The sequence below is a fragment of the Parasteatoda tepidariorum genome, chromosome 3 (assembly GCF_982258835.1).
Source record: "Parasteatoda tepidariorum strain Cologne lab strain chromosome 3, Ptep-v5.0, whole genome shotgun sequence".
NCBI lineage: Eukaryota > Metazoa > Arthropoda > Arachnida > Araneae > Theridiidae > Parasteatoda > Parasteatoda tepidariorum.
In genome coordinates, this window is record NC_141757.1 from 99,839,539 (window position 1) to 99,864,015 (window position 24,477).

The 24,477-nt window shown below is 29.3% G+C and overlaps 2 protein-coding genes across 3 annotated transcripts; both read right to left on the reverse strand.

Annotated features, from left to right (window-relative positions):
• Positions 1–2,968: 2,968 nt before the first annotated feature.
• Positions 2,969–12,565, reverse strand: SmB (small ribonucleoprotein particle protein SmB). The gene is made up of 5 exons (XM_016071926.4): positions 12,182–12,565; positions 9,446–9,709; positions 5,916–6,021; positions 4,656–4,955; positions 2,969–3,103 (listed from the first exon to the last, which is right to left on the reverse strand). Exons 1-5 carry the CDS (start codon positions 12,182–12,184, stop codon positions 3,060–3,062), a joined length of 717 nt encoding a protein of 238 aa, XP_015927412.1. The 5' UTR covers positions 12,185–12,565; the 3' UTR covers positions 2,969–3,059.
• A 1,486-nt stretch (positions 12,566–14,051) lies between these two features.
• On the reverse strand, positions 14,052–21,647 carry LOC147814108 (uncharacterized). Of its 2 annotated transcripts, none has more exons than XM_087159843.1 (4): positions 21,484–21,647; positions 17,453–17,624; positions 17,130–17,226; positions 14,052–14,212 (listed from the first exon to the last, which is right to left on the reverse strand). In XM_087159843.1, exons 2-4 carry the CDS (start codon positions 17,613–17,615, stop codon positions 14,113–14,115), a joined length of 360 nt encoding a protein of 119 aa, XP_087015969.1. In that variant the 5' UTR covers positions 17,616–17,624; positions 21,484–21,647; the 3' UTR covers positions 14,052–14,112. The 2 variants fall into 2 exon arrangements, with proteins under 2 accessions (XP_087015969.1, XP_087015968.1); XM_087159842.1 differs by lacking the exon at positions 21,484–21,647 and adding an exon at positions 20,418–20,690.
• Between the last annotated feature and the right edge of the window lie 2,830 nt (positions 21,648–24,477).

Consider the following 24,477-nt stretch of genomic DNA (forward strand, 5'->3'; position numbering starts at 1 on the left):
CGCCCCCCCCCCACCCCAGCCATTTTCATATGGTTTTTCAGATTCCGATATTTTTAATACAGTACAGAACCCGTTATCCGGAAATCAGAAAACCGGAATGAAATTCGATAAATTTTCCCCGCCATTTTTAAATTATTTTTTTTTCCTCATAAGATTTTAGGATTTTTCTTTCTTTTTTGAAAGATGTTTACCTTATCATCATTTTGGAAATAATCATTAGTATATTATTTCATCGTTTTTTCTTCTTTTTAAGATTATTTCCAAATATTTTTTTTTTAGTTGGGTTTAACAATAAAAAAAACGGCTTTTTATAGCGATTCAGAAATCTGGAAAAATCAGTTATCCGGAATAGCGATGGTCCCGATCATTCCGGATAATCGGTTCCGTACTATACTATGTTAATTAAGACAAGTGAATTTCACACTCGAGTTTTCACTTTTTGACTCATTTTATTTGCGTCAATTTCATCTTCAAAATCATGTTATATGATGATCATTTTCTTGGTAGTTATTTATAATTTTTCTGCTGTATAATAAGGTTTTTTAATCTCAAATATTTTGAAATAAGACGTGAATTTTGTATTTGTCACTTTCTGACACTATTCGTGACAAATCATCAATTTCGATCTAGTTTTTTTTTATCTTTCTTTTGGCCATTTCCATGTAGGTTTTTAAATTCCCATATTTTTAATAATTACGGTGTATTCTGACACACAAATTTCAGTTTTTGAGTAATGACAATTTGTTTGTGATTCACTAAAAAACTATTTTTAACACATTTGATTCCATTATAATCTTTAACATTTTGTCGATCACCTTCAAATTTTTTTAATTCCGACATTTTAAATGACACACACATTTTGAATTTTAGGTCTTTTTGACACTGTTAGCAACGATTCTATCATAAATTTACGTCACCGATTGTTTCAACATAGCTTTTCCAATTCTGATATTTTTAATTCAATATTTTAATAGCTGCTTATTATGCACAAATTTGGTGCCAAAGGTGTACTTTTCGATCAATGAATATAAGAGTTTTGAAGCAGCTTGGCACAATTTTAGGAAAAATCAATATTTTGGAGCAAAAATTTAGATTTCAGGGATGAGATTAGCCAAAAGGCAAAAAAGCTGAATTTCCACAATAGTAAATTTTACGCAAGCGCAACCCTTTAATAAAAAATTCCAGACAGTTTAAGGTAATAAATAATGTGTTGACATACAACTGTGTACTAATCTATTATTATATAAATGATTACATTGGCACTTAACATTTAGCAAAAATAAAAATTACCAATTGAAAAAATAAAGCTGGAAATCATATTTTCCCTCAGTTCACATAAGAGACAATTACTTGAAAAACTACCTGGTTTAACAAATTAAGACTACTGAGAATATACATTAATATTTCATTTCTTTTAATAAATACTGTTATGTGATTTAAAGTAAATATATCAGTAATATTACTTTTTAAATTATATTGAAAACAAAAACTTTTAACAGTGGACCGAAACATTATGTTCATATTATAGTCTATTCTAACTAGAGCCCTCTGAAACATATCAATAACAATGAAGTAGAAATATATAGTAACTCCTTAACATACAAAAATTGCCATTTCAGTTTGAAAAATTACATGACAATCAGCAACTGTTTAGATATATGTTCTTTATTTGATAAAAATTTTGCATTTTACAGCATAAATAGCAGCAATTATAAATAAAATTTTGATGAGTTAATTAACTCTTTTACCAAAAAAAAAAAAATTTAAATCTCTTAAGTGATTGTTTTTGTTTGCTATATCTTTTATGTTTGCTATATTTAGTTGTTAGTCCATCCTCAAACATCTTGTGACAAATCCTACTTTTTCTCCTTTGCAAGCACAGAATGTAAGTTTTGAATATATTCCCTTCCAGTTTCTCTGATGTTGTATCACTTACTTATACTAATAATCGTCGTTAGAAAAACAGTCACCTTTATAGTAACTAATTTTTAAAAAAATTACTTCTTACAAGAATCGCGATAGTTGATCTTAAAATTGCGTGAATATGAATAACAATTATGGATTTTGAAATCACATGAATATGAAACTAGATATTAGATTTTGAAAATGAGAAAATACAGACTGGGATATAGAATTTTTAGAATGCGTAAATACAAATCACGATTCATAATTTTTAGATAGCGTAAATACAAATCATGATACGTAATTTTTAGATTGCATAAATAAGAATTATGCCTTATTTTAAAATCACGTATAAATACGAAAATCAATGTTTGATATTATAAACCGTATGAGCAAATCAACACATTGAATTTTAAACTTGAGTGAATACGAATCGCTACATAGGTTTTCAAAAAGGCGTTAATACGAATCACAACATCGGATTTTTAAATCTCGTAAATAAGAATCGCAACGTACAATATTCAAATCGCGTGAATAAGAATCGCAACACGCAAATATGAAAAGCTATGTTTGATATTAAAATCGCATGAATAAGAATCGAGATATTAGAAGATTCCAAGTTTGGGACCTTTAAAAGATTTGTCAGAAGCAGCGTCGTTTGAACTACGACAATTGGATTTATCTGGAGAGCGGGTAAAAAATTCGGAAAATCTTATCTGCTGCGTGTAAAGGGGGAGAAAATAGCTAAAATAAGTAAAAATAAGAAAGGATTGGTAGCTATGTAGTTTGAATTTTCTGTTTCTCCTTGAAAATCAGTGAATTTTCTGAAAAAGCGAAATACTTATAAAAAAAAGTGAAATTTTTAGAAAACCTGAATTTCTGATAAAAAAAAGCTGAAATTCAAGAGATAAAAGTGAAAAAAGCAGAAATCCGCTAAAAAGCGTCAAAATCTCATCCCTGAGATTTGAAGCAGTTTGGCGCAGCTGTTCCAACCCTGATTGAATAAAGGATAAAAAGAAATCAATGATACAAAAATTTGTGTATGCTTACATATTTACAAAACTCATTATTCTTTTTCACTTTTATTTTCTTAACAAAAGAATATACACAAGGACAAATTTTTCGTTTGATAAAATAAAATAGGCATCGTTTTTCTTCTAACCTCTTGGTGGGTGAGGTGGTCTCATTCCAGGAGGGGGTGCTACAAAAGGAAAAAAAAATTAATAAATTTTTTGAACGTCTAAAGTCAATATCTGGTGTCAAAAATATATAGTTTTATAGAACTCCAGGATGGATACTTTATCTCACACTTTTTTAATAATTTTTTCTTCCCTTAGCTGCGTTCAAGATTTTAAAAATGATATATTTGTATCACTTGAAAAATATCTGGCTATTTCGTTATTGTTTATGATGTGGTTGACAGGATAACAAGTTTAAAAACATATTAATAATTTGGGTTTGACACCTACCTGAAAAAAACCACCTAATTATGCAAAACCAAATTATTATTTTTAACGTGTTCAGACAAAATTCTGGAACAGATTAAGAGTTTATCTTAATAAAATAAAAAAAAACAGTAATTCTACCAAATTAAATAAGTTGTTAAATGATTAAAACAAAAATTAACTGTTCAAATAGACTTTAACAAGATTATATCTAGTAGCAAAAACTCAGTTGCACTGCAGATTATTACAATGCATGCAAATTATTTTTCATCAAGTCTTTATTTTCTAAAAGGTAACACACGAATGGGAATCTCTGAGATTCCCTATACTGTTTTCTAATAAAAATTAAAAAGCTTAATTGATAGAACACCGTAAATGACAAAAAGTAAAGATTTTTTTGTTTTTTTGTTTCTTGTCTACAAACTTAATTGTAGGGTTTATTCCATATTTTTAGCATTGTATAAAATTCAGTTTAAATTTATACAACCTAAAGTTCTTACACTTAACTTTTAAGGGTCTTATATTCTTAAATTTTGCTACATGCAAAATAAAAAACAGATAAATAACTTTTGATCTACAGATCGGACAATATTTCAAGCTATGAAATCAGACTCAAAAACGTACTTTCTCTGAATAAAGATATGCTTTTTCCCCGATTGATTCGGATTTCTGATCCTCAATATATAGGGAGTATCCGCAACCTGGGAAATATTGTTCCAATAGCTTGGTCAGAAGACCGCTCCAAGGTTTGGAGTAAAATCGGTTCATGAGAAATTCATTTTAAATGTAAGACTTCTTAAAATATGATTTCACAAGAACTATTCAATCAATATAACTCAATTTTTTTATTTTATGGTATTTCCACATTTTTTTTAGTTATTCTACCTTCGATTATTTATCTAAAAATAAAGCAAATATTTAATCAATGGATAATGTAGCACCATAATTTTTCCCAAATCAGAAAGAATTAAAACTGTAGATAATATACCAAAAATTAAAAAATATTTTGAGGCAGGTGGTAAAATAAGTTTTAATATGTTTAGGTATATGAAATATCATAGGCTAATTTATAAGTATTTTCTTATTTTAGGAATATTAAATATTTTATCAAAGTAAATCATAGAATTAAAATGAATACATTTAATCGAAATAAATATAAGTTTTTTCAATATAAAAATCTTAAGAACCCTGGTAATAATCTTTACTATATTCTTCTAAATATACTCTATTTTACTCAAAATAACTTTGCTTTAACATTAGTTCTTGTCACAGATTTAAATGAATAAAAAAGTTTTGAAATTAGCTCACCTCCTCTCATCATGCCTGGTGGTGGTCCACGCATACCAGGTGGACCACCCATAGGTTGTTGCATCCCTCTTCCCATTGGTCCTGGGGGCATTCCACGTCCCATCATTCCAGGTGGTGGCCCCATCATTCCTGGGGGTGGTCCACCTCTTCCTGGTACAGGAGGACCAGGCATTCTTTGAACTTGGGGTGAAGGTCCAGGTGGTGGTCGCATCTGTGGCGGAGCGGCTACTCCACCTCGTCCTTGAGGAGTCATGACTTGTGGTGAAGGTCCACCAACACCACGGACAGGACCTTGTAAACCTAACAGAAACCAAAATTATAACTATTTTGTAACATTTAGAATGAGATAGTTAACTTTTGTATGCTTTATTATAAATTATAAGTATTTCTAATATAAGATATACTTCAGTGAGTTCAAACAATATAATTTTGAAATAGGTCACCAAAAAGAGCAAATCTTATAAAGTTATCATTAGATAGTAAGCAAGAAAAAATAAAAAGAATTTTTTTTTTAAAAATAAAATTATTTTTCTAATAAGGACTTTTATAATTATAGTTTACTGGTTCTAATCTGAGTTTGATAGTACTGTTGTTGATTTTATGGTGACCAAAAATAATTTTGAGAAGAAAAAAAGTTAATTTATCTAGATCCAGATAAGTAGTAGACACATATTTTCAAGTTATAACCTTTTAGTTTAAACAGCTAAAAATTTACTACATAAAGTTTAATAAGTTTACTGGATTAACTTCTTAATTTTTTCAAATGAAAGAAATTTAAAAAACTTATCGATGAAAAAAAAAACAAAGGCCTTTTTGAAAACTTTTCTTTTTCTATTAAAATTCAAATATTTTCGAACTGGTTTATGGCTTAAGTAGGCAAAATCTCTAAATTCATTAATAATTCTATTAAATGAAAAGTAACATTTAACTGAATTTTAAACCGTAGTGCATCTCTAAAATATGTAACACCTAACTTTTGTCTCCTCCACATACATTTAATAAAACTACAATAAGAAATAACAATATGACAGAGGTATGTGATACATGACTATGTCAAAAGCTTAAAATTTGAAATAGAAAACTTGATTATTAGAACTGAGTCATATATACATTAAAACATAGAATCTAGTTCCAAGATGTCTAACTTTTCCCAAGCTATTTGATTTACAAGAAAATAATTCCTAAAATATAAAACTATGAACAAAACAAAAAGTTAGTATTATTAACAAAGTTAGAAGAGAAATATTGAAATAAACTTACCGACAGGTGCTGCCCCAACAGGAGCAGCTGGTACACCTCTGCCAGCTGCACGTCCCAAACCAGGCCCAGGAGCTGCTCCAGGAATGGGAACTCTAGGAATACCTTCCTAACAAATATAACAATTTTGCAAATTTAATTAGTCTCTATATCAATCATTGTTAATATTCAAATTTATTTTTCTATTAATTTTATGGTTAATCAATTAATCATACCATTATGTATAGAATACTTTTTGCTAATTCAAATATTTTTGGTTAATTTTCATTTTTCTTCTTATGATTATCAACATCTTTTATGTCTTATCAAACAATTTTCTTAAAATTTACTCTTTAAAAGCAGTCATACAATAATGTAATAAAGGTAAAAATCATAAAAGATTCATATAAATTCTAAAATTATTTTTTTGACATTTTGAAATTTGTTATTTAATACTAAGAATAATTTCTAAAACAATTGGTTTACTATAAAGCACAGTAACACAAAATTTAATGATGATGAAATTAATTCTGCATATATATTATATTATAAATTAAAAAAGACTTTACATGAAAAAACTTAAAGTCTTGAGACAAAAAATCTTCATTTTTAATATTTGAAACACTTTTTTTTAATTTTCATTTATTATCTTTGTAGATTATAATTTCTCAACATATTTTTTAAAGAAACTTAACAAGTATTTGTTTATAATTTTGGAAAATATAGAATCCAAAATAGAAAATATAAGTTCAGGAAATCAAAATATATGCTGTTTTTTTTTGTTGACTTACAGTGAAAATATGTTTTATAGTTATTACCCCTGTGGCAGAATTTTTTCTGGCTTTCTGCGACAAACCTAACTAGAACCAATATCTTTCTGCAAGATATTTTTATTGTTATAAATATATGTGTAATGAATTTATACTAATAGATGCACTTCATGTTTATAAAAAAGCCTACATGCATAGAATAAAACTATGTAGATTTTTTTTTCTTCATTTCATAATATAAGTTTAAATTTCTTAATAAGTTTAAATGTGCATAATCTTCGATAATAAAGAAGAATTGTAAATGTATAGATCTGCAGACAAAAATGCTTACTAGAGCATAAATAAAGATAACCCAGAACCTGTAATAAGATAGAACTTATAAAAATTGCTAAGAATGGACAAAAAGATTAAATTTATAAAACAACATAACTGAATTTGAAGTATCAGCTTAAAACAGTATGATTTGATGTTTCATTATAGTAATTGTATCAGGTACAGAAACAAATCAGGTGAAAAAATTAATATTGAGGTTGAGTAATCAAAATCAAAATAATATGGACTATAACTGAATTCTAAAAGCAAAAAAATTAAAGCAATCTATTTCTATATGAAAACAATTAGATTAATTAGATTCGATTGATTTTGTACAGACTTATTGAAAAAAATTTATAAAAAAAAGAAGGTAAATAAAACTTTTTTCGTGATCAGATTAAGTTCAGAAAGAAAAAAATACACAGCGCTTGCGATTTGTAACAGAAGTCTCACGATATTGTGTAAATATATAGCATTGATTCCACACGAAGTACGCAGACGCGGTTTCCTACTCAATACGCTCAAGAATATTCAACATCTCGAAACGAAATCGTCTTCATCAGTGCTGAAACATCGGTATTAGAGCTATACTCATTGGATGCGATTTTTTTCACATGCGTATGGAAACCTATTTGAAAGTGTTTCGCCAGTAAATATTTTCCACCAATCTGGTTTTCATTCGCATGCCAAAAAATTGTAGATAGTGAGATATCTTAGGCTTTATTTCATTTATCGTTATATTGCGAGTGTTTTTTTATATCGACGGCTTAATTCAAAAGATATAGGCATTTTATCATCCGTTTCATCCTTGCTATCAACATCGCTACTAGTAAGAATATTTGGTTCGAATCTATAAAGTTTTTTTTTTTTTTCAATATTAGTAGCGTGGAAAGCTTCTTTCCTCTTTTCCTGTCGCTTTGCAGAAAAAAAAATCTCTGACATCGCTAGATATTGTCATTTTCCATCTTATTTCTTCTTCGAAATGCCGCCTTGAAAAATAAGTTCAAAATTTTTTTTAAAATTATTGTTGCTTCATAAGAGCAACAAATAACCTTTTCGCTAGACATTATTTTTTTAAAAAAGAAAAAATCTTTTTACGCATGAAATTTTCCACATAAGTGCAAAAAATATAAAACGCTCTGTTCTCGTAAGAAAACACAAAAAGCAAATTACGGCGCCAGCGATAAAGGCCGAAGTTGGCAAAAGTCCCAAAAATAGCTTAATAAAGGGGAAAAAATGTCTCCCCTTTTATATCCAGTTACTGTTTGTGTTGGAGACGGACTAGGGAGATTAACGGAGGATCACGAGTGCTTTCCCCTTCCACGGTATGCTAGAAAAACAGTTATTTAAAAACAATTCTGTAAGAAAATAATTTTGCCGAACCATTATTGCTTCTGCAGAAATTTTCTGTTTCTGTCGAAATTATTTTTTTGTAAAACAATTTCTGTTTCTGCAGAATCTTTTTTGAGAACTTTTGTTTTTGCCAAACCAAAAAATTTTATTCCCCAAATAAGAAAATCTTTCTGCAAGAACTCAGTCTCTTTCTGCGACAATGTCGCTGTGTCGCCGTGTTTCTGCCACGGGGGTTATTACAAGTAAAAAATATGAATTATCACTTATCAACCATGATTATTTTTAATTACTAATTTCTGCTTATATATATCACAAGAAATTACAAAAATGAAAATCACTCATAAACCTATCCTTGAAATGGCGAAAATTCTAAACAGTTTAAAAAATGACCAATTTAATGGTAAATAAAAAGTTAGCTATAATTGAGTAAATAAAGTTTTACTTCAGAAAATATTCTAAAACTCCTGGCGATAACTTTAACTTCATAGGAGCAAATAGAAAAGTCTCCTTTTCCTGAAAATAGTTGTTTTTTTAAGCCTTTTCAACCCTGTAGGATATTCTCCAGGTGGGCATTGGAAAAATAAATGTTTCATTTGAAGCATGGATGTCTTAAGTGTGAGAAACCATGGAAAATTGATTTACAAAATACATACAGATAAATTTAAAAAAATTCAGATTATCATCAATTTAAATTTAATTTAAGGCAAGCAAACAATTCTATGCAAAAAATGCAATCATTTTGCAGGTATATTTGGCAGGGAGAAGAATTATTTTTTTTAGAGTCAAATTATAAGAACTGTGAATAATATTTCTGCCCATCTTAAAAATTAGACACCTGATACACATTACACAATAGTTTAAAGGTAACAAAAGAGCAAATGAAAAATTTATTATGATTCAGAAGTTCTCTTTCATGCAATGAGACAGAACCCATTCACACTCAGGTTTTAAGGCTCTCTATATATACTAAATCCCCACAATATGACCTAATTATACAATGCAGCAAAAAATATGAATAAAAATATATTTTTTAAAATTGTTGAAAAAATATCTGTACTGAATACTTAAATGAAACCTGTGCATCTAACTAATGTTTATTTTGAAAATGGTTGAACATACTTCAGCAGGGGGAGGTCCTTCTACTGTTAATGAAACAATGTTCTCTCCTCTAAGCAGTACAAATCCTAGAACTCTTTTTTCTTCTTTTTCAGCATCTTTATTTTTCTTAGGCTTTATTTTTCTAAATTCTTCACAATCTCCCAGAATAAGATTCATATGTTTGTCAAATGCTTTGAAAGTTCCAATGAAAATTCTACTGTCCTGAAGTGTGACACGCATCCTGTAGTTCAGGTGCTGTATCATCTTATTATTTTTACTGATAGTCTAAAAAAATAATATATTATAATAACTCATCATAAATTACATAAAAACCAAACACATAGATAATTTAAAAGAAGTCACTATCTAAATTTTCAGAACAAAATTAGTATAAAATTTAAAGAGATAAATAGAAATTACGGTAATTAAAAATAATGAACCCAGAGGATCAGAATGTCTTTTCTATTGTGGGGGTGTGCATGGAAATAACAGTACAGTCGAACTCGTTTATAACGAGCACAAAGGGACCGTAACATGCACTCGTTAAATCCGAGTGCTCGTAATAAACGGGTCCTTAAGGCAGACGTGCAACCAGAAGGGGGGGGGAGGTCAAATGATTGAGTTGACTTAAAATTTAATTGATACTTACTTACTTTAATTACATTAGTTAATTTAATTCAATATTTATCTTAATTTAGTGACAACTAACCCCTCCCCCCAAACCAGCAAAAAATTTCTAGTTGCGCTACAGTCTTAAAGGAAAGGAAATATAAACGGAAAGAAAAATAAAGGAAAAGATTCTTACCAAAACATTTATTATTTTCATTAATCTACTTTTAACTCGCGCATTTCATATCATTTTGAAAAAAAGATAAGACAGAAAGACTAGAAAGATGAGAAAAAAGATTGCCAGACAGAAAAATATTGCTTGCTAAAACCGGGTCTTGCTCGTTAAAAGCGACGTCTGTTCCATAGACTTAACATTGATCCAACCAAATATCCTTGTTTCCCTCGTTAAATCCGAGCTCGTTATAAACGAGTTCGACTGTAATAAAGATCTGTTTTCTAATAAGAATGTAATGTTTTATTAAGGACAAAATGGATCTAATATGGATCATCATTTAACTATCCATAATGTAAATGGAAGTATCTAATGAAATGAATTTAAATTTTTAGAAGTCGTGCAAATGGAAAGATGTCTGAGATTTGTTTCCAATTGTTGGTATATTACAGAGCTCAAAATTAGTGGTATTTTGGTATGGGTCGTAGTAGTTTGTTGGGACCGTAAAACTAAACTTAAGACTATTATAATTTCTACTCTTGATATTTAGATTTACAAATAACAACTCAGCTTGGATTTTTTAATAAGTACAGAGCAAAATTTTTCTTTCAGAATAACTATAAAATTTTTATTAAGTATGATATATTTTCAACTTAAAATATCACAATACTTTTAAGAGCTTCTTTACTTATGTTGGTATTGGTCCTGATTATCAGTGAAATCTCTTGGGAGTGAACACGCTTTGTTCCACAGTAAAATAGTTGTTAATGGAGGTTGGTCGTTCTTAGGGGGTTACTTGCATTGACTTAAAAAAGTTATCGAGGGTACATAATTTTTCGCAAAAATTTTTAATTTTGGTCAGTGTAATTTTCTTGGTGCAGAAATGACACTTCTGTTGGCGTCATGAAAACCGGATTAATTAATAAAACTTACCGTCAATAAAAACGATTCCTACAGATATAAATATGTGTAAAAACAAATTATGAATGAAAGAACTACTTTAAATAAATATAAAATGCTTTTTGTTTAGGTTTGCATTTCATTTGATATCAGAATAGTTATTTAGCTTCATAAATGAGAGGTTTGTTTGATTAAGATGCTTAGTTTTTCTAAATCAACTATTTTTAAAAAATATAATTTTTAACTCTAAATCTCTGCACCCATTGCAGAAAAGCATTTAGAGCAGAAGTTTTCCTGGTCCCTGGGAAAGGTTCTGATGGTCTCTCTTAAAGGTTTCTTTTAACATTAAGTTTTTTGAAAAAATCCTTTACTTCCCAAAAATGAGTCTTTAATATAGGAAGTCGCATAGATGGTCCTTCCTTGAGATTTCACTGTATTAATATTATGAATATATTTAACATAAATTATGAGTAATTTACAAATTAAAATCTTATGATATGTTATAGTTTTTAAAGCTTCTTTACATGGGTTGGAATTGTTATGAGTTTTATAGCGGGTTATTTCATTATTGCTAAATCTTTTGTAGCAAAGTGCAGAGTTCGAGATGGCATTAATGTGAGTGTAGGAAATTATGAGATTCTTTATTAATCAGTGATTAATCGGATTTGCTCATAAACCAAGGAAAATAAAGAGTTCGAAAGCAGTAACTGTTACAAGATTTATTATTTAAGCGATAATAATGGAAAAATTGTCAAGAACAGATACAAAAGTACGACGAACATTCTTATAAATAACGCAAGATAAAAACCATAGGCTTATAAAGTATGACCGAATTAGTTAAAATATCATAAGACTAAGACAACTTATACACAATTCTTTAATAGATATAGATGCAAATAGCGAGGCAGCTTCTGTACCAAACGTAAAACAAATTATTATTAAAGTATAAGTATTATTAACGACATTATATACATTATTAGCAGCACAACATAATTTTCGAACTACTACAGAATTAAGTCTCACATTTCAAAAAAGCTACATTTAAAAGAACACTTGTTATAAATAATATAGCATACCATATTGATAGTTAATCAGGGCATTAACAAGAGACTAATTAAACATTAAAAACAATAAAATTTTATTGTTTGCCAAAATGCGCCACCGGTGAAACAATCAAACACTTCACTTCAAATATTTTCACCCATAATGATGCCAAAAAAAGTTTAGTAATATTTTACTCTAGAAAGGCTTACTAGCAACTAATTTTCACTAGAGTAAATAAAATGGGACAAAATGGATTGTCCAATGATTTCGTAGGATGTTGTTGTTAATTTACGTCGCACTAGAGCTGCACAATGGGCTATTGGCGACGGTCTGAATGATTTCGTAGGATTAGTGACTATGTGGCAAAAAAACATCAAAAAACTCATCAGAGTGAAGCCTCTCGATCACTCACTGTTAATGGAGGTCGGTCGTTCTTAGGGGTTACCTCCACCAAGGCCTGCAAAAGTACCTTATTTTTTCGTACAAATTTTTTAAATAATTTTCTTGACACGGAAATACCATCTTTGCTTCATTATGAGAATCGGATTGATGAATAAAATTTAGCGTCAATAAAAATGAACCTTTATGATATAATTATGTGTAAAAACAAATTTACCAATTATGCGTGATAGGACCATTTTAAATAAAAGAAAAGATAAGAAGAGGTTTGTTTGAGATACTAGTTCTTTTCCTAAAATAATTTTTTTTTTCTTTTCAATTTAACTTTCTTAAAATAAATCATTGATAGCCCAGATAGCAATATAAGGTTTTTTTCACCCAACAAAAACCTTTTCATGTAAACCTGAAAAGGGTTTTTATACGGTTTACATGTAAACCCTCTAACCTTAAAACGAGGTCTGCGACAATCTGCTCTATTCTACGCACATTACCCTAATCCAAAACCTTGGAAAAAAAACTTCTACATAACAACCATAAAACGAGGTTGTCTTAAGGTTTTCAAGCGGGAAAAAAACCTTGAATAAAGCTAGTTCTAAGATGAAAATAATCTTAAATCTACGTAATTATAAGGTTTTCGTTTGCAGCGTTTCGTATGCTCAGCTAAAATCTACCTTGTCATGAGATTTTCATTGACAATGCAATTTAATACTATTGCTAGTGTACGTCAGCTAAAACGTCATTCTGAACGTGATGTCATCTCTCCCACGATTGTATGACAGCGCGTTTTATTATTTGTTTTATATTTTTCTTCTTATAGCTTCTCAGTCCGAGGTAAATTCTCCTTTCCATCAATTTTGCTTGATTATTTTGGGGGAAATAGTCATTTTTAATCAGTCTAACTTACTTTGCTGTAAGAACTGAGCGAAAAAATTCCAAATATTTCTTCTTTGAGCTAAAAAAGAATGTTTGCATATTTCCCTATGTATAAGAAATTTCCTTGTTCATGAAGTTTATAAATATTGTTTTTATATTTAAATTTTAAACTCACTTCTTTAATACTGATTTTTATTTTAAAGTTCCTGTTAAAATTGATAATCACCAGGAAGTCATTAAAAATGATAAAAATTAAGATTTAAATGCTAAAATAGTTCAAATTTTTGTTCAACAAAATAAGAATGTTAAAAATATTTGAATTTTTTTTTTTTGCAACGCTTATATTTTAAATCAATAAATTGGACACACAGAAAAATTACCTTAATTTTTAAGTATATAGCAGGATAAAACAAAATTTAAACATTTAATTCATAGTGCTAACAACTGGCATTAATATTATTTTCTTTGATATTATGGAAAAGCATTTTTTTTTGTCTAGATAAATGGGACACTTCTTAAAATATTATCTATAGAAAATAAAAGCCAGTTTTTATATTTTGTAGCTCAAATAGGTTAAAAATTTCTCAAAAACAATTGGATTTCAAATGTAGAAAATACAATAGCAATAAATAGATTTTTAAACAAATATTTATTCCATAAATAATTGTTGTATCAAATAAAAAATTACACATCAATATAAAAATAAAAAATATGTCGAAGCAAAAATAAAAAATGAAGTTGTCAAACATTCAGAACATTCAGCAACTGAGGTTATTCCAGCTCTCGTTTCCCTGAAAAATAAAATGGGAAAATTTACATCAGTGGAATTGAAACTACACTTTAAAAACAAACAGAAACCCTGTATTAATCATATTATAGAAGATCTCTGATTAGTAGAAAATTTCTTCGTGCTACTGGAAAAAAAAATAGTAAATGAATTTTTTTGAAACAAAAACTGTTAAAAAAATCTTTGTAAATAAGATTTTTTCTTCCTGCATATCAGATCATACACAGTTCGGTAAAAGTCTGTACAGTTGATATCTAAAATTTTTATTTTGATTGTGGATCAAGAGATGGTGTTTACCATAGAAATTAGAATTGTGGTTGTCTTGTCATCTCATGAGAAGCGAGAGAACTTCATGCCCATTGTTCAATCTAAATTAATTCTTGTTTTCAATATGAATAGTGGAAAATGTTCCACTTACCTTTAGACCGCCAATTTGATGATTCATAAACCTTTATTGGTTTTAATTACAAATAGATGAAGATGAATTTACATGAAATGTTTAATGATGAATTATAAAGTGATCAAAACATTGAGTTAGGTATTAGCGCTGCATGGCGCGTCTCTAGTTACATTACATCTACTGTTTTTAAGTTTTTGAAAAAATAAAAAGTTAATACTTCTGATGCGCCGGTGGCGCCATCTGGGGATAGTTTTCTGGTATGAGGGGGATGAGGGCTCGTTACATCCTCCCACCTTGAGTTTTGGACGACGAATGTCATGACGAAACTCAATTAGTCACTTCAAGTCTATAAAGTTTTCGACATGGTCGTAAGTATGATCCATGCCGAGTTTTTACGCGCACCACTCTTGTTTTTCCATCTTTGCCGGGGTAAAGAGCTTCTATTTTGCCCAAAAGCCAATTGATGCGTTTGTTGTTATCGTCCCCTATGAGAACGATTTCTCCTTCTTTAACTTGAGAGTCTTTCTTTTTACGGGCAAAATCCTTAAGTTGTCCTAAATATTCAATTCGGAAGCGTTTTCTTAAGTCCTCTCGAATTTTTTGACGATAGGCAAATCGTTTTTTCATCCTTGTGGCATCAATTAAATCAATATCTGGTACTCCAGATTCTTTAAGTTCGTGCAAAAACATGGCAGGTGTTAATGGTATCAGGTCCTCTAGATCTTCTGAGATGTACGTAAGTGTTCTGGAATTTATGATGCTTTCAACATCACAAATGACTGTGTATAGCTCTTCATAGAGAAGGTTTGCTCTTCCAAGGACTCTTCGTAAAATTGATTTCAGCATTCCAATCATTCTTTCAAAACATCCACCCCACCAGGGTGCAGAGGGAGGATTGAACTTCCAGTGAATCTTTTTCGAAGTAGCAAACTCTTTTAATTTTTCGAAGTCTACTGATTTCAGATCTGCAGCCGCTCGAGTCAGATTTGTGCCGTTGTCAGAGAAAACCGTTGCGGGTCTTCCTCGTCGTGCTATGAACCTTCTAAATGCCAACAGAAAGCTGTCCGTGGAAAGTGAAGTTACTAATTCAACATGAATGGCTCGGAAAACCACACAGGTGAATGGCATGATCCAACTCTTGCTTCCATCCTTTAAAAAGAGTGGTCCGCACAAATCCACTCCAATGACCTCGAAAATCAATGCTTCTCGTACACGATCTTCAGGTAGAGGACCACTTAGGACTTCTGTAGGACGAGCGCTGAACCTTTTACAAATGACACATTTTTTAATCACTCGTTGAACAGTTTTTCTGCATCTGAGGATCCAATATTGTTCTCTTAGAACTGACATTACAATTTGAGTTCCGGCATGATTTAGTTCTTTGTGTTTATCAAGTATAAGGCAGTGAGTGACATTATGGTCAGATGGCAGAACAATAGGATACTTAAATGTTCTCAAATCCTTCCTCATGGCTATTCTTGTTCTAACTCGTATAAGGCCTTCATCATCCGTTATAGTTTGTAAAGAAGTATAGCAAGGCTTGGTTTCTTCTGCTAGGCATCTGTTCTGCACGTACTTCACAATAACCATTTCAGCATCTTTCATTTCTTCAATAGTCAGCTGTTTTTCGAGGTTTCGTTCATCCGCAGCACTCTTGATGTTTCGATAAAATCTGTAAATCCAAGCAGTTACTCTTATAATTTTTTGATATGATGTTAAAGTATCATATAACGGAATTTGTCCTTTGAATAAATTTGTTGAAGTCACTACTGTTTTTCTTCTTTCAGCGTTGATGATGTCTAAATCTGGATCGATTATATATTTTGGCCAGAGCTGTGGTGAATCTTTCAGAAAAATAGGGCCCTCCCACCATTTAGATTGCTTAAGATGCTCTGTAGAACATCCTCGTGAGGGAAGATCAGCTGGATTAAGAGTTCCGGGAACATAATTCCATTCTTCTGGCAAACTTAGAGATCTGATTTCCTGGACTCTGTTGTAAACAAAAGGGGCCCAATTTTCATTCCTTTTTATCCAAAAGAGGGCATTTACTGAATCTGACCAGAAAAATGTTGGAATATTTTCAAGTCTTAAGTCTGATTTAACTCCATGTGCCAGTCTAGCTCCAATTGTACAGGATAAAAGTTCAAGTCTGGGTATTGTGACGGGTTTTAGAGAATTGGAGTATTGGAATTTTTATATTAATTTAAATGTAATATCACACATAATTAATAAATAATAGCAGGTATTTTTATTACCATTAATGAATTATTAACAATGAAAAAAAATTTCTTAAAAGTATATATTTTTAAACGTCACTACAAAAAGATTTTACACAAATAAAACTCTTCATTTTTTTTTTCATAATTTATAATTGCCAATAATTTAAAATATCAACTACAAGTTTCTTTTTATATATAAAGAAAAATATATATTAATGAACTAAAATTATATATTAATTATATATTAATGTACTATTAAATTTATCTGCTCAATAATATTTTAAAAACAAAATAAAACATACCTTCTCCTTTTTCTAAATTTGGCTTGTGAAAGCCAGTCACTTAAGGCTTCTTTAAAATAGTTTTCTTTAAATGTATCAAAAGACTGGATGCAAACATCTAAAAAAAGTGAATAAATGAATAAATGCGAATGAAATTTTATAATTCTTCTGTGTATATATATATATATATATATATATATATATATATATATATATATATATATATATATATATATATATATATATATATATATATATATATATATATATATATATATATATATATATATATATATATATATATATATATATATATATATATATATATATATATTATTAGTTACCTCTAATCATCTTGTAAATGTCAGTCTTTTCAAAAGAGTTTTTCAATTGTCCACTTTTACTTTTTCCAGTTAAACTGTAGCAGATGGCCACCTCATCTGTTATTAACCTACTAAGAAGATTTGCCACAAAGGCCATACAGTCTTTACCATGGCAGCTAAACATGAAATCTTTCTAAAAAATATATAACATTTTTAATTCTTTCATTTTCTGATGGAAATCCAATTTTTTTTTTCTTGTTCAATGAAAAAATTGTGTATTGAGTAGAAATTTCCGTACGAAATTACAAAAATGTGAAACGCTCAGTCGGATTAAGAAAATTTTTAAAGTACTTAATTGATATAGAAAAACAAGCAATTTTTCAAACAAAATTACTTAAGTGAATAGCGTTGGGTAGAGGACTCAAGAATTGCCCTTCAATTTACAAAAAAGAAAATCTTTGACACTTTTTTAATTTTAGAAAAAAATTCAACATTGTACCAGATAATTAGCGTAGAAATATAACGTTAAATCTCGTTTTATTTTAAAATTTTGTTTTTTCTTCAAAAATACAGGAAACAATTGACAATTTTTCAGAATCAGATGGTCAAATAAAATTTTAATGTATTTAAATGAATATGAAAACAGGGCATTAAATTGCAGATTACAGACAAATTCAATACTATCTAATACTTAGATACAGTTGGGGTTATCCGTGGTATTTTACTAATGATCGCAGAAACTGTTCCTGACTGAGTATTTTATTACACGGTAATGATTAGTGGTTTATAATAACAGAGTATTATTATGAACCACTTAAAACAGGATTAAAAAGGGTAGTTCCCTAAAATAATAAATCTATTGTTCTAAACCAGGGGTTTCCAACTTAGATGAGGCCGGGGCCACAATTAAAAACACAAATGGCGGGCCGCAACTTTATCAAAATTTTATACAGGACTCTTTTATGTTTGAAGGAACATTAAATATTTCTGTCAGATTTTTACCAAGCTGTACAAAACAAAACTATTGAATTACAAATTAAAATAAGAAGTAGATCTTTAAAAATATCAAACTGCATATTAAATGATTCGGGCTACAATAACTTTAATGTGCAGCTATGTATTAAACAATTGATGTGCAACAGATATCAAGTTGTTAAGACATAAAACTTATACAGTAGCACACAAAATGTTCAATGAGAAAATTGAGGTTTGTCTACTGCAATCACCTGATAATAGATATTTGCATTTTAAATTTAAAATTTATAAATGTGTGCGTAAATATTTTCGCCGAAATTGAGTGGTTTCAAAAAGTTAAAACGGAGAATTTCTTCGAGAAAATTTCTGATACATACATGCTAAATTATATTCACAAAATACAAAAAAAAAAAATAAATAAATAAAAAAAATAAATAAAAAATAAAAAAGAGCAACATTCACGATTATTTTTGTATTTGAATAAATATTTTCTTGAATGCAAAACCTGAGAAATAAATATTTTTGCACCGCTGGTATGTAAAATTTCATTGAAACGAAGAAATTAGGTTTTTGTTAACGAAAAAAGTATTCTAAACCCATATAGATTTTGTGCGAAAATTTCCCACAAAAAAAATAACAACTAATATATTTTAGTTCCCGGGCCACGAAAAAAGGCTTCGCGGGCCGGATGCGGCCCCCGGGCCGCCAGTTGGAAACCGCTGTTCTAAACCGTGACCCAAACTTGGTTCAAGGGCCTTATCTTAAATATCCTAATTTATTATTGTAGACTGCATTTTAAATTGTAAAACCAGACAACAATAAAAAAGTGTTTCGTTGAAAAAACATGCCTCCTTTTAGTAGGATTTCAATTCCTGCCTTTAAGTTGGTTGTCGTCACAATATTAAAAATATGGTTCCAATAGTTTAGGTAGGAGAGGGATCGAAAGTTTGGGTCAACCTTTAATGTCAATTTAATTCTTTGCGTATTTCACGTTCAAATAAATCTAAACTTTTTTCGCAAAATTATAAAAGTAATTAATTTAAGCGACGGTGTGCATGCATCCCGATAAGACGTTTAGTCTGAATTCGCGCACTAGCTAGTCGGGAAGGGGTTAACATTTCGATTTATGATGACTTCCTATCAGCCAATAATGTGGCAATAAATTGTGCTAATAGTGGACAGAAAGCGATTAAAATATGTTTTGACATATAGCACAGAGTTCCAATTCTAAATTGAACATTCCTGCTACTAGGAAAAAAAGTCACATTTTCGATAGAAGATTATTCCTATAAGCAATAAATTCTACTTATAGTGGTTAGAAAACGAATAATACACATATTATTCTGTCTAGAAATTAATGAGCTTAAGCTAATTGGAAAATTACCGAAATTTAAATTGCAATCTTCTAGCCTTAAATAAACTCGAAAGTGCGCGAAGAAAGCATTATAAATGCTACGTTTGGCAAAACTCAGATTCAAACACACACAGTAATACACAGTTTGGATTTTAAAATCCTGATAAGTAGTCTGAAGCGTCATAAAAATTTTAATATGAATAAATCTCCAATTTGGGAAATATAATTTTTATTAGTTGAGCTATATTTTCATATTAATGCAAGTTTAATTAACGCTAGTATTAATTTCATTTTTTAATAGTTATTTAAATTGTACTTTTTGCTTTTTTTTTGCAATGTCTCTGGAACTATTTACATGAATCTTCAGGCAACGCGTACATCCAAAAAAAAATTAATGTCAAATAATAATAAGAGTAATAAATTAAAATATTGATAGTTAAATTTAAATTATAGTTTCAGTGTTTACTTAAAATTTATTGAAATTAAGAAGAGAGCATAATAATCAATGTCCCTTAGGTTGTGTCGTCCCAAGCATAAATTTAAGTTTTAGATTTCTAAGTTAAATGGTAATATTAATTGATAATCTTAAAAAAAATAACAATACGTAAATTAAATACTTAATAATGAAAATGAAATACAATCTAACGGTGTACCTACTTTTTTTGTTGAAAAGAAAATCGAATATCTTTAACTTGAAACAATATAACAGAATGTCAATAAAACTTAAACTCCAATTTCAATTTTAATTGCGAAAGCAAACTCCAAGAGTGATAATGATCACCAGCAGTAATATTAGTGCTTTGTTGCGCATGACGTAAGTTTTTAAGACAGTATTATTGGATGGAGGGGAATCAGGTTTACAATAATTTTCTAATGTTAAATTTAGTGAGATTGTTTCTTTTTTCTTTTTATTATTATTTTTAATCGAATGAGAATTTTGAAGTTTGAACATAAAGTATTGCCTTAAAGTTTCAGTACAGCGGTAGTAATAGAAACAGTAATAGAAGTTTTTCTAGTTTTTTAAAGAACTTTTTTTCAAAGTTTATTTATTGCTTTTCCGTTTTCATTTTATGTATTTTAGATATATAGTTGTTAGCTAATACAAATAAGACGTTAAAAGAAAAAGTAGAGATTTAAAAGACCAGATTTTTTAAACGACTTGAGTAAAATTTAATTAAGCTGACTTTTAGCCTCCCCTCCTCCTTTAGAAAAACGTGTTTTTTCTTATATCACTTCCTTTTACATTTTAATACTAATTTTTTATTTTCAACAGTGTTTTGTTGAAAATGCATATAAAAAAATTTTTCACTCTGAAAAACTGATGCAAATTATCAGCAATGGTTAAACATTTACGTACCTGTTAACTCATAAACTTTTTAGAGACTCATAAACTCATAAACTTTTTACTGTAGTTGCAAATTGTTTGATTGTCAGTTTGACAAATTTATTTCAAAATTATATGTAAAATCTCTACGTACAAATAACATATCTACAAGACTTGATTGTAATTGAATAATACCAAAACTAAACATTCAAACAATTATTTATTTACACCTCATATAAATGATATTAAATACAGTTCTTCATGCCTGAAACCTTTTAATTTTGAACCCAATCTAGGAGACAATGGAATACATTTGTCAAGTATTAAGACCATCTTGTGCTTTTATGAAAATTTGTTTCGATAAAATTTCACCACATTTGCGTTCAGGAAATCTCTTACTGTTAGCCCGACGTCAAAGGGATCTCTCACACCAGGATGAGTTGGCCGCTTGCGTCATTTTTTGTCGCTGCTGGTAGACTGGGGCTGACCATCAGTTAGTTATATACAATTCAACTAGTCGCTGTCCAGAATTAGGTGTCGATTACAATTGTAATTTATTCTAAATAATGATTCAAAAATAAATTACTAGAAATCAAAAACGATTACAAGCATTAATTACATTAGAAAAATGCTAATACAATTTAATTAGCTATTTTGTTTTCGATAAAGAAAAGAAATTCTTGAATATAATTTTATAAATAAATAAATTTTATTCTTCAAAAATAAAATAATCAGCATTTATAACTTTTTAATTTCACGGTTAAATTGTAAATAAAGTACTAAAAATAAAAACACTATATGAATAAAAAATAAGATTTATAAATATACAGATACATCCACTAATGCACTTAATATATTTTTAACTCTACCAAGTGAAATAGAGTTGAAAAATTCAACCTTATAACATTGATCGCAAAAACTGCAATTGATATTATTGAAATTTTATACAGTGTGCAAAAATTTAACGGACCATCCTGAACAACTTTTTATCTAATGATCAGATCTTCACGTTCTAGGACTATAACCTCAAAAATGCTTATTACTTAGTGCAGACGATATTTTAAGTTACGAAATCAGACAAAAATCGTACTTTCTCTAAATAATTTCGTTTTCTCTCCAACTGATTTAGATTTCTGACCCCCAAAATCTAGAGGTTAGCCGCAATCAAGGAAATATGGTCTAAATAGTTTGGCCAGGAGCTCGGTCCAACAGTTGATTCCCATAATGTTAATTTTACTTTTTGCGTATTTCACCATATTTCAAGAGCTTTTTAAGCGAATTGAAAAATATTTGCACACATTTATGAAATTCGTTTATCCATTATGTTATGGAAGAAGTATATTTTAGTAAATATTTTTATTATTATTTTATAAAGTAATAGTCGGAAAAATTTTAAATTATGAGGTATGTATTTTTTTACATCCTTTAGAAATAGGTAATTTTACATGGCAAAATATAAAATTTGAGCAAAATCGGTTAAATTGTTTCTGAAAAATCGAATTTTAAATATACGCAGGAACAATTCAACCGATTTAACTCAACTTTGTGTTTTGCCATGCAAAATTACCTACATTAAAATTTAATAAGAAGTTGTACGCCTTACAATTCAAAATTTTTCCAGCTATTATTTAATAACATAATAAAAAATAATAAATGCCTACGAAAAATAATTTTTTGCGTGTAATTATCTTTAGAATAACGAATTTTTAAATTCTGTTCAAAATTTTTCAACTTGTTTAAAAAGATCTGGATATATCGCGAAAGACGCAAAAAGTAAAATTACAATTAAGGGATCCAAACTTTGGATCGCTCTCCTGATCAAACAATGTGGACCATATTCCCCAGACTGCGGCAACCCACTATATTTTGGGGGTTCAAAATCTAAATGCGTCTGAAAAAAGGTATGTTTATTCAGAGAAAGTAAAATTTTGCGCCTGATTTCGTAAGTTAAAATATCGTCTGCATTAATTAGCCTATGCCATCCCTTCGAACCATTAAAATTGAGTCACAAAACGTGAAGATCCGGTCATTAGATTAAAATTTATTCAGGGAGGTCTGTTTCTTATTTTGCACACTATACAGTGAGTTTTGTGCGCAAAAAGTTTTTAAATTCACTCCTAAGATATGATGAAATAAAGCTATGGGTCTAGGCTTTGAATCTACCCAGCTTTAGAGCAGGTACCAGCTTGTCGTGGAAATAAAAACGGAAGGTGCGTGATGCTGATTTTATAGTCACCATCACGCCGTTAGTCACAAATCGTGGACCATCTAGTTCACAAGGGACTGTTGGGCGAATTTTTTGTATATTTTTTGTATCGAATATTTTAAATAAAATTCTCTTGGTGCGGATATTTTAGTGCTATACCATAATTAGGTCTGCAATGAGGTAAAATAAACGAGAATAGGCCACACATTTTAAAGGAACCGCAACGCATAGGACCCCTAAAGACAATTTTTAAAAAAAATTTAAATTTCTGAAGAAAAAAAATATTGAAGATCAAAATGAAATTTTTTTAAATTTTATTCATTTTTAATGTGATTATTCGAATGAAAAGTTTCGAAAAATTAACGTTAACTTTTATTTGTTGGGTTCACATTTTCTTAAAAAAGCAAAACTCGAAAACTGCTAAAGTATTTCTCGTTATAACAGGAAGACGGTAAAGCCCTTGACTTGATATGATTCAGACTCAACAGAAATGTTTTCCCAACTTTTTAAATCTAAACCGTGACTACAAGAAAACTTTAAAAAAAGGTTTTCGCTGTATACTTTCGCAGACCTTAGAAAACAATCCAAAAACATGGTCTTATACTCGTTTATTTGCTTTCCCTAAAATGAGGTTTTTTGCAAAATATTTTCTAATTATTTATTAATATTTTCGCTGGAAAGGTTAATATTTGCCTTATTTTCTTTCCTTGGAAAAAGGTTTCAGCTTTATATTTCTGCTGACCTTATCATGACAACGAACAAAAATGAAAATATTAAGGTTTGCCATTTGCTTATTTTTTAGCCTAAGTAACAATGTTTTTAAAAAAAGCTTTAAAAATCATTTAGTTTTCCTTTTCGGAAAAAAGGTTGGAAATTGCAATATTTTTGCTTTATTGAAAAAAGGTTTTTACTGCAAACCTTTTCGTGACAATGAAAATAAAGTTAAAACACAACGTTGTCGTAAGGTTACATGCTTTCTGGGTAGCATTGTCTTTACTGCACTCTGACTGCAACATGAAGATTCTATCTCTTTTAGAGACCATCAAAATAGCTTTCTAAATAAGAGCCATTAGCAAATATTTTGAAAACTTTTAAATCTACTTATTTGTTTTGTTTATATATTTTTTTCGTGTTTTCTTATTTAATCTTTTCCACATTTGGTGCAGACATTTGAGAGGTCACTGGGG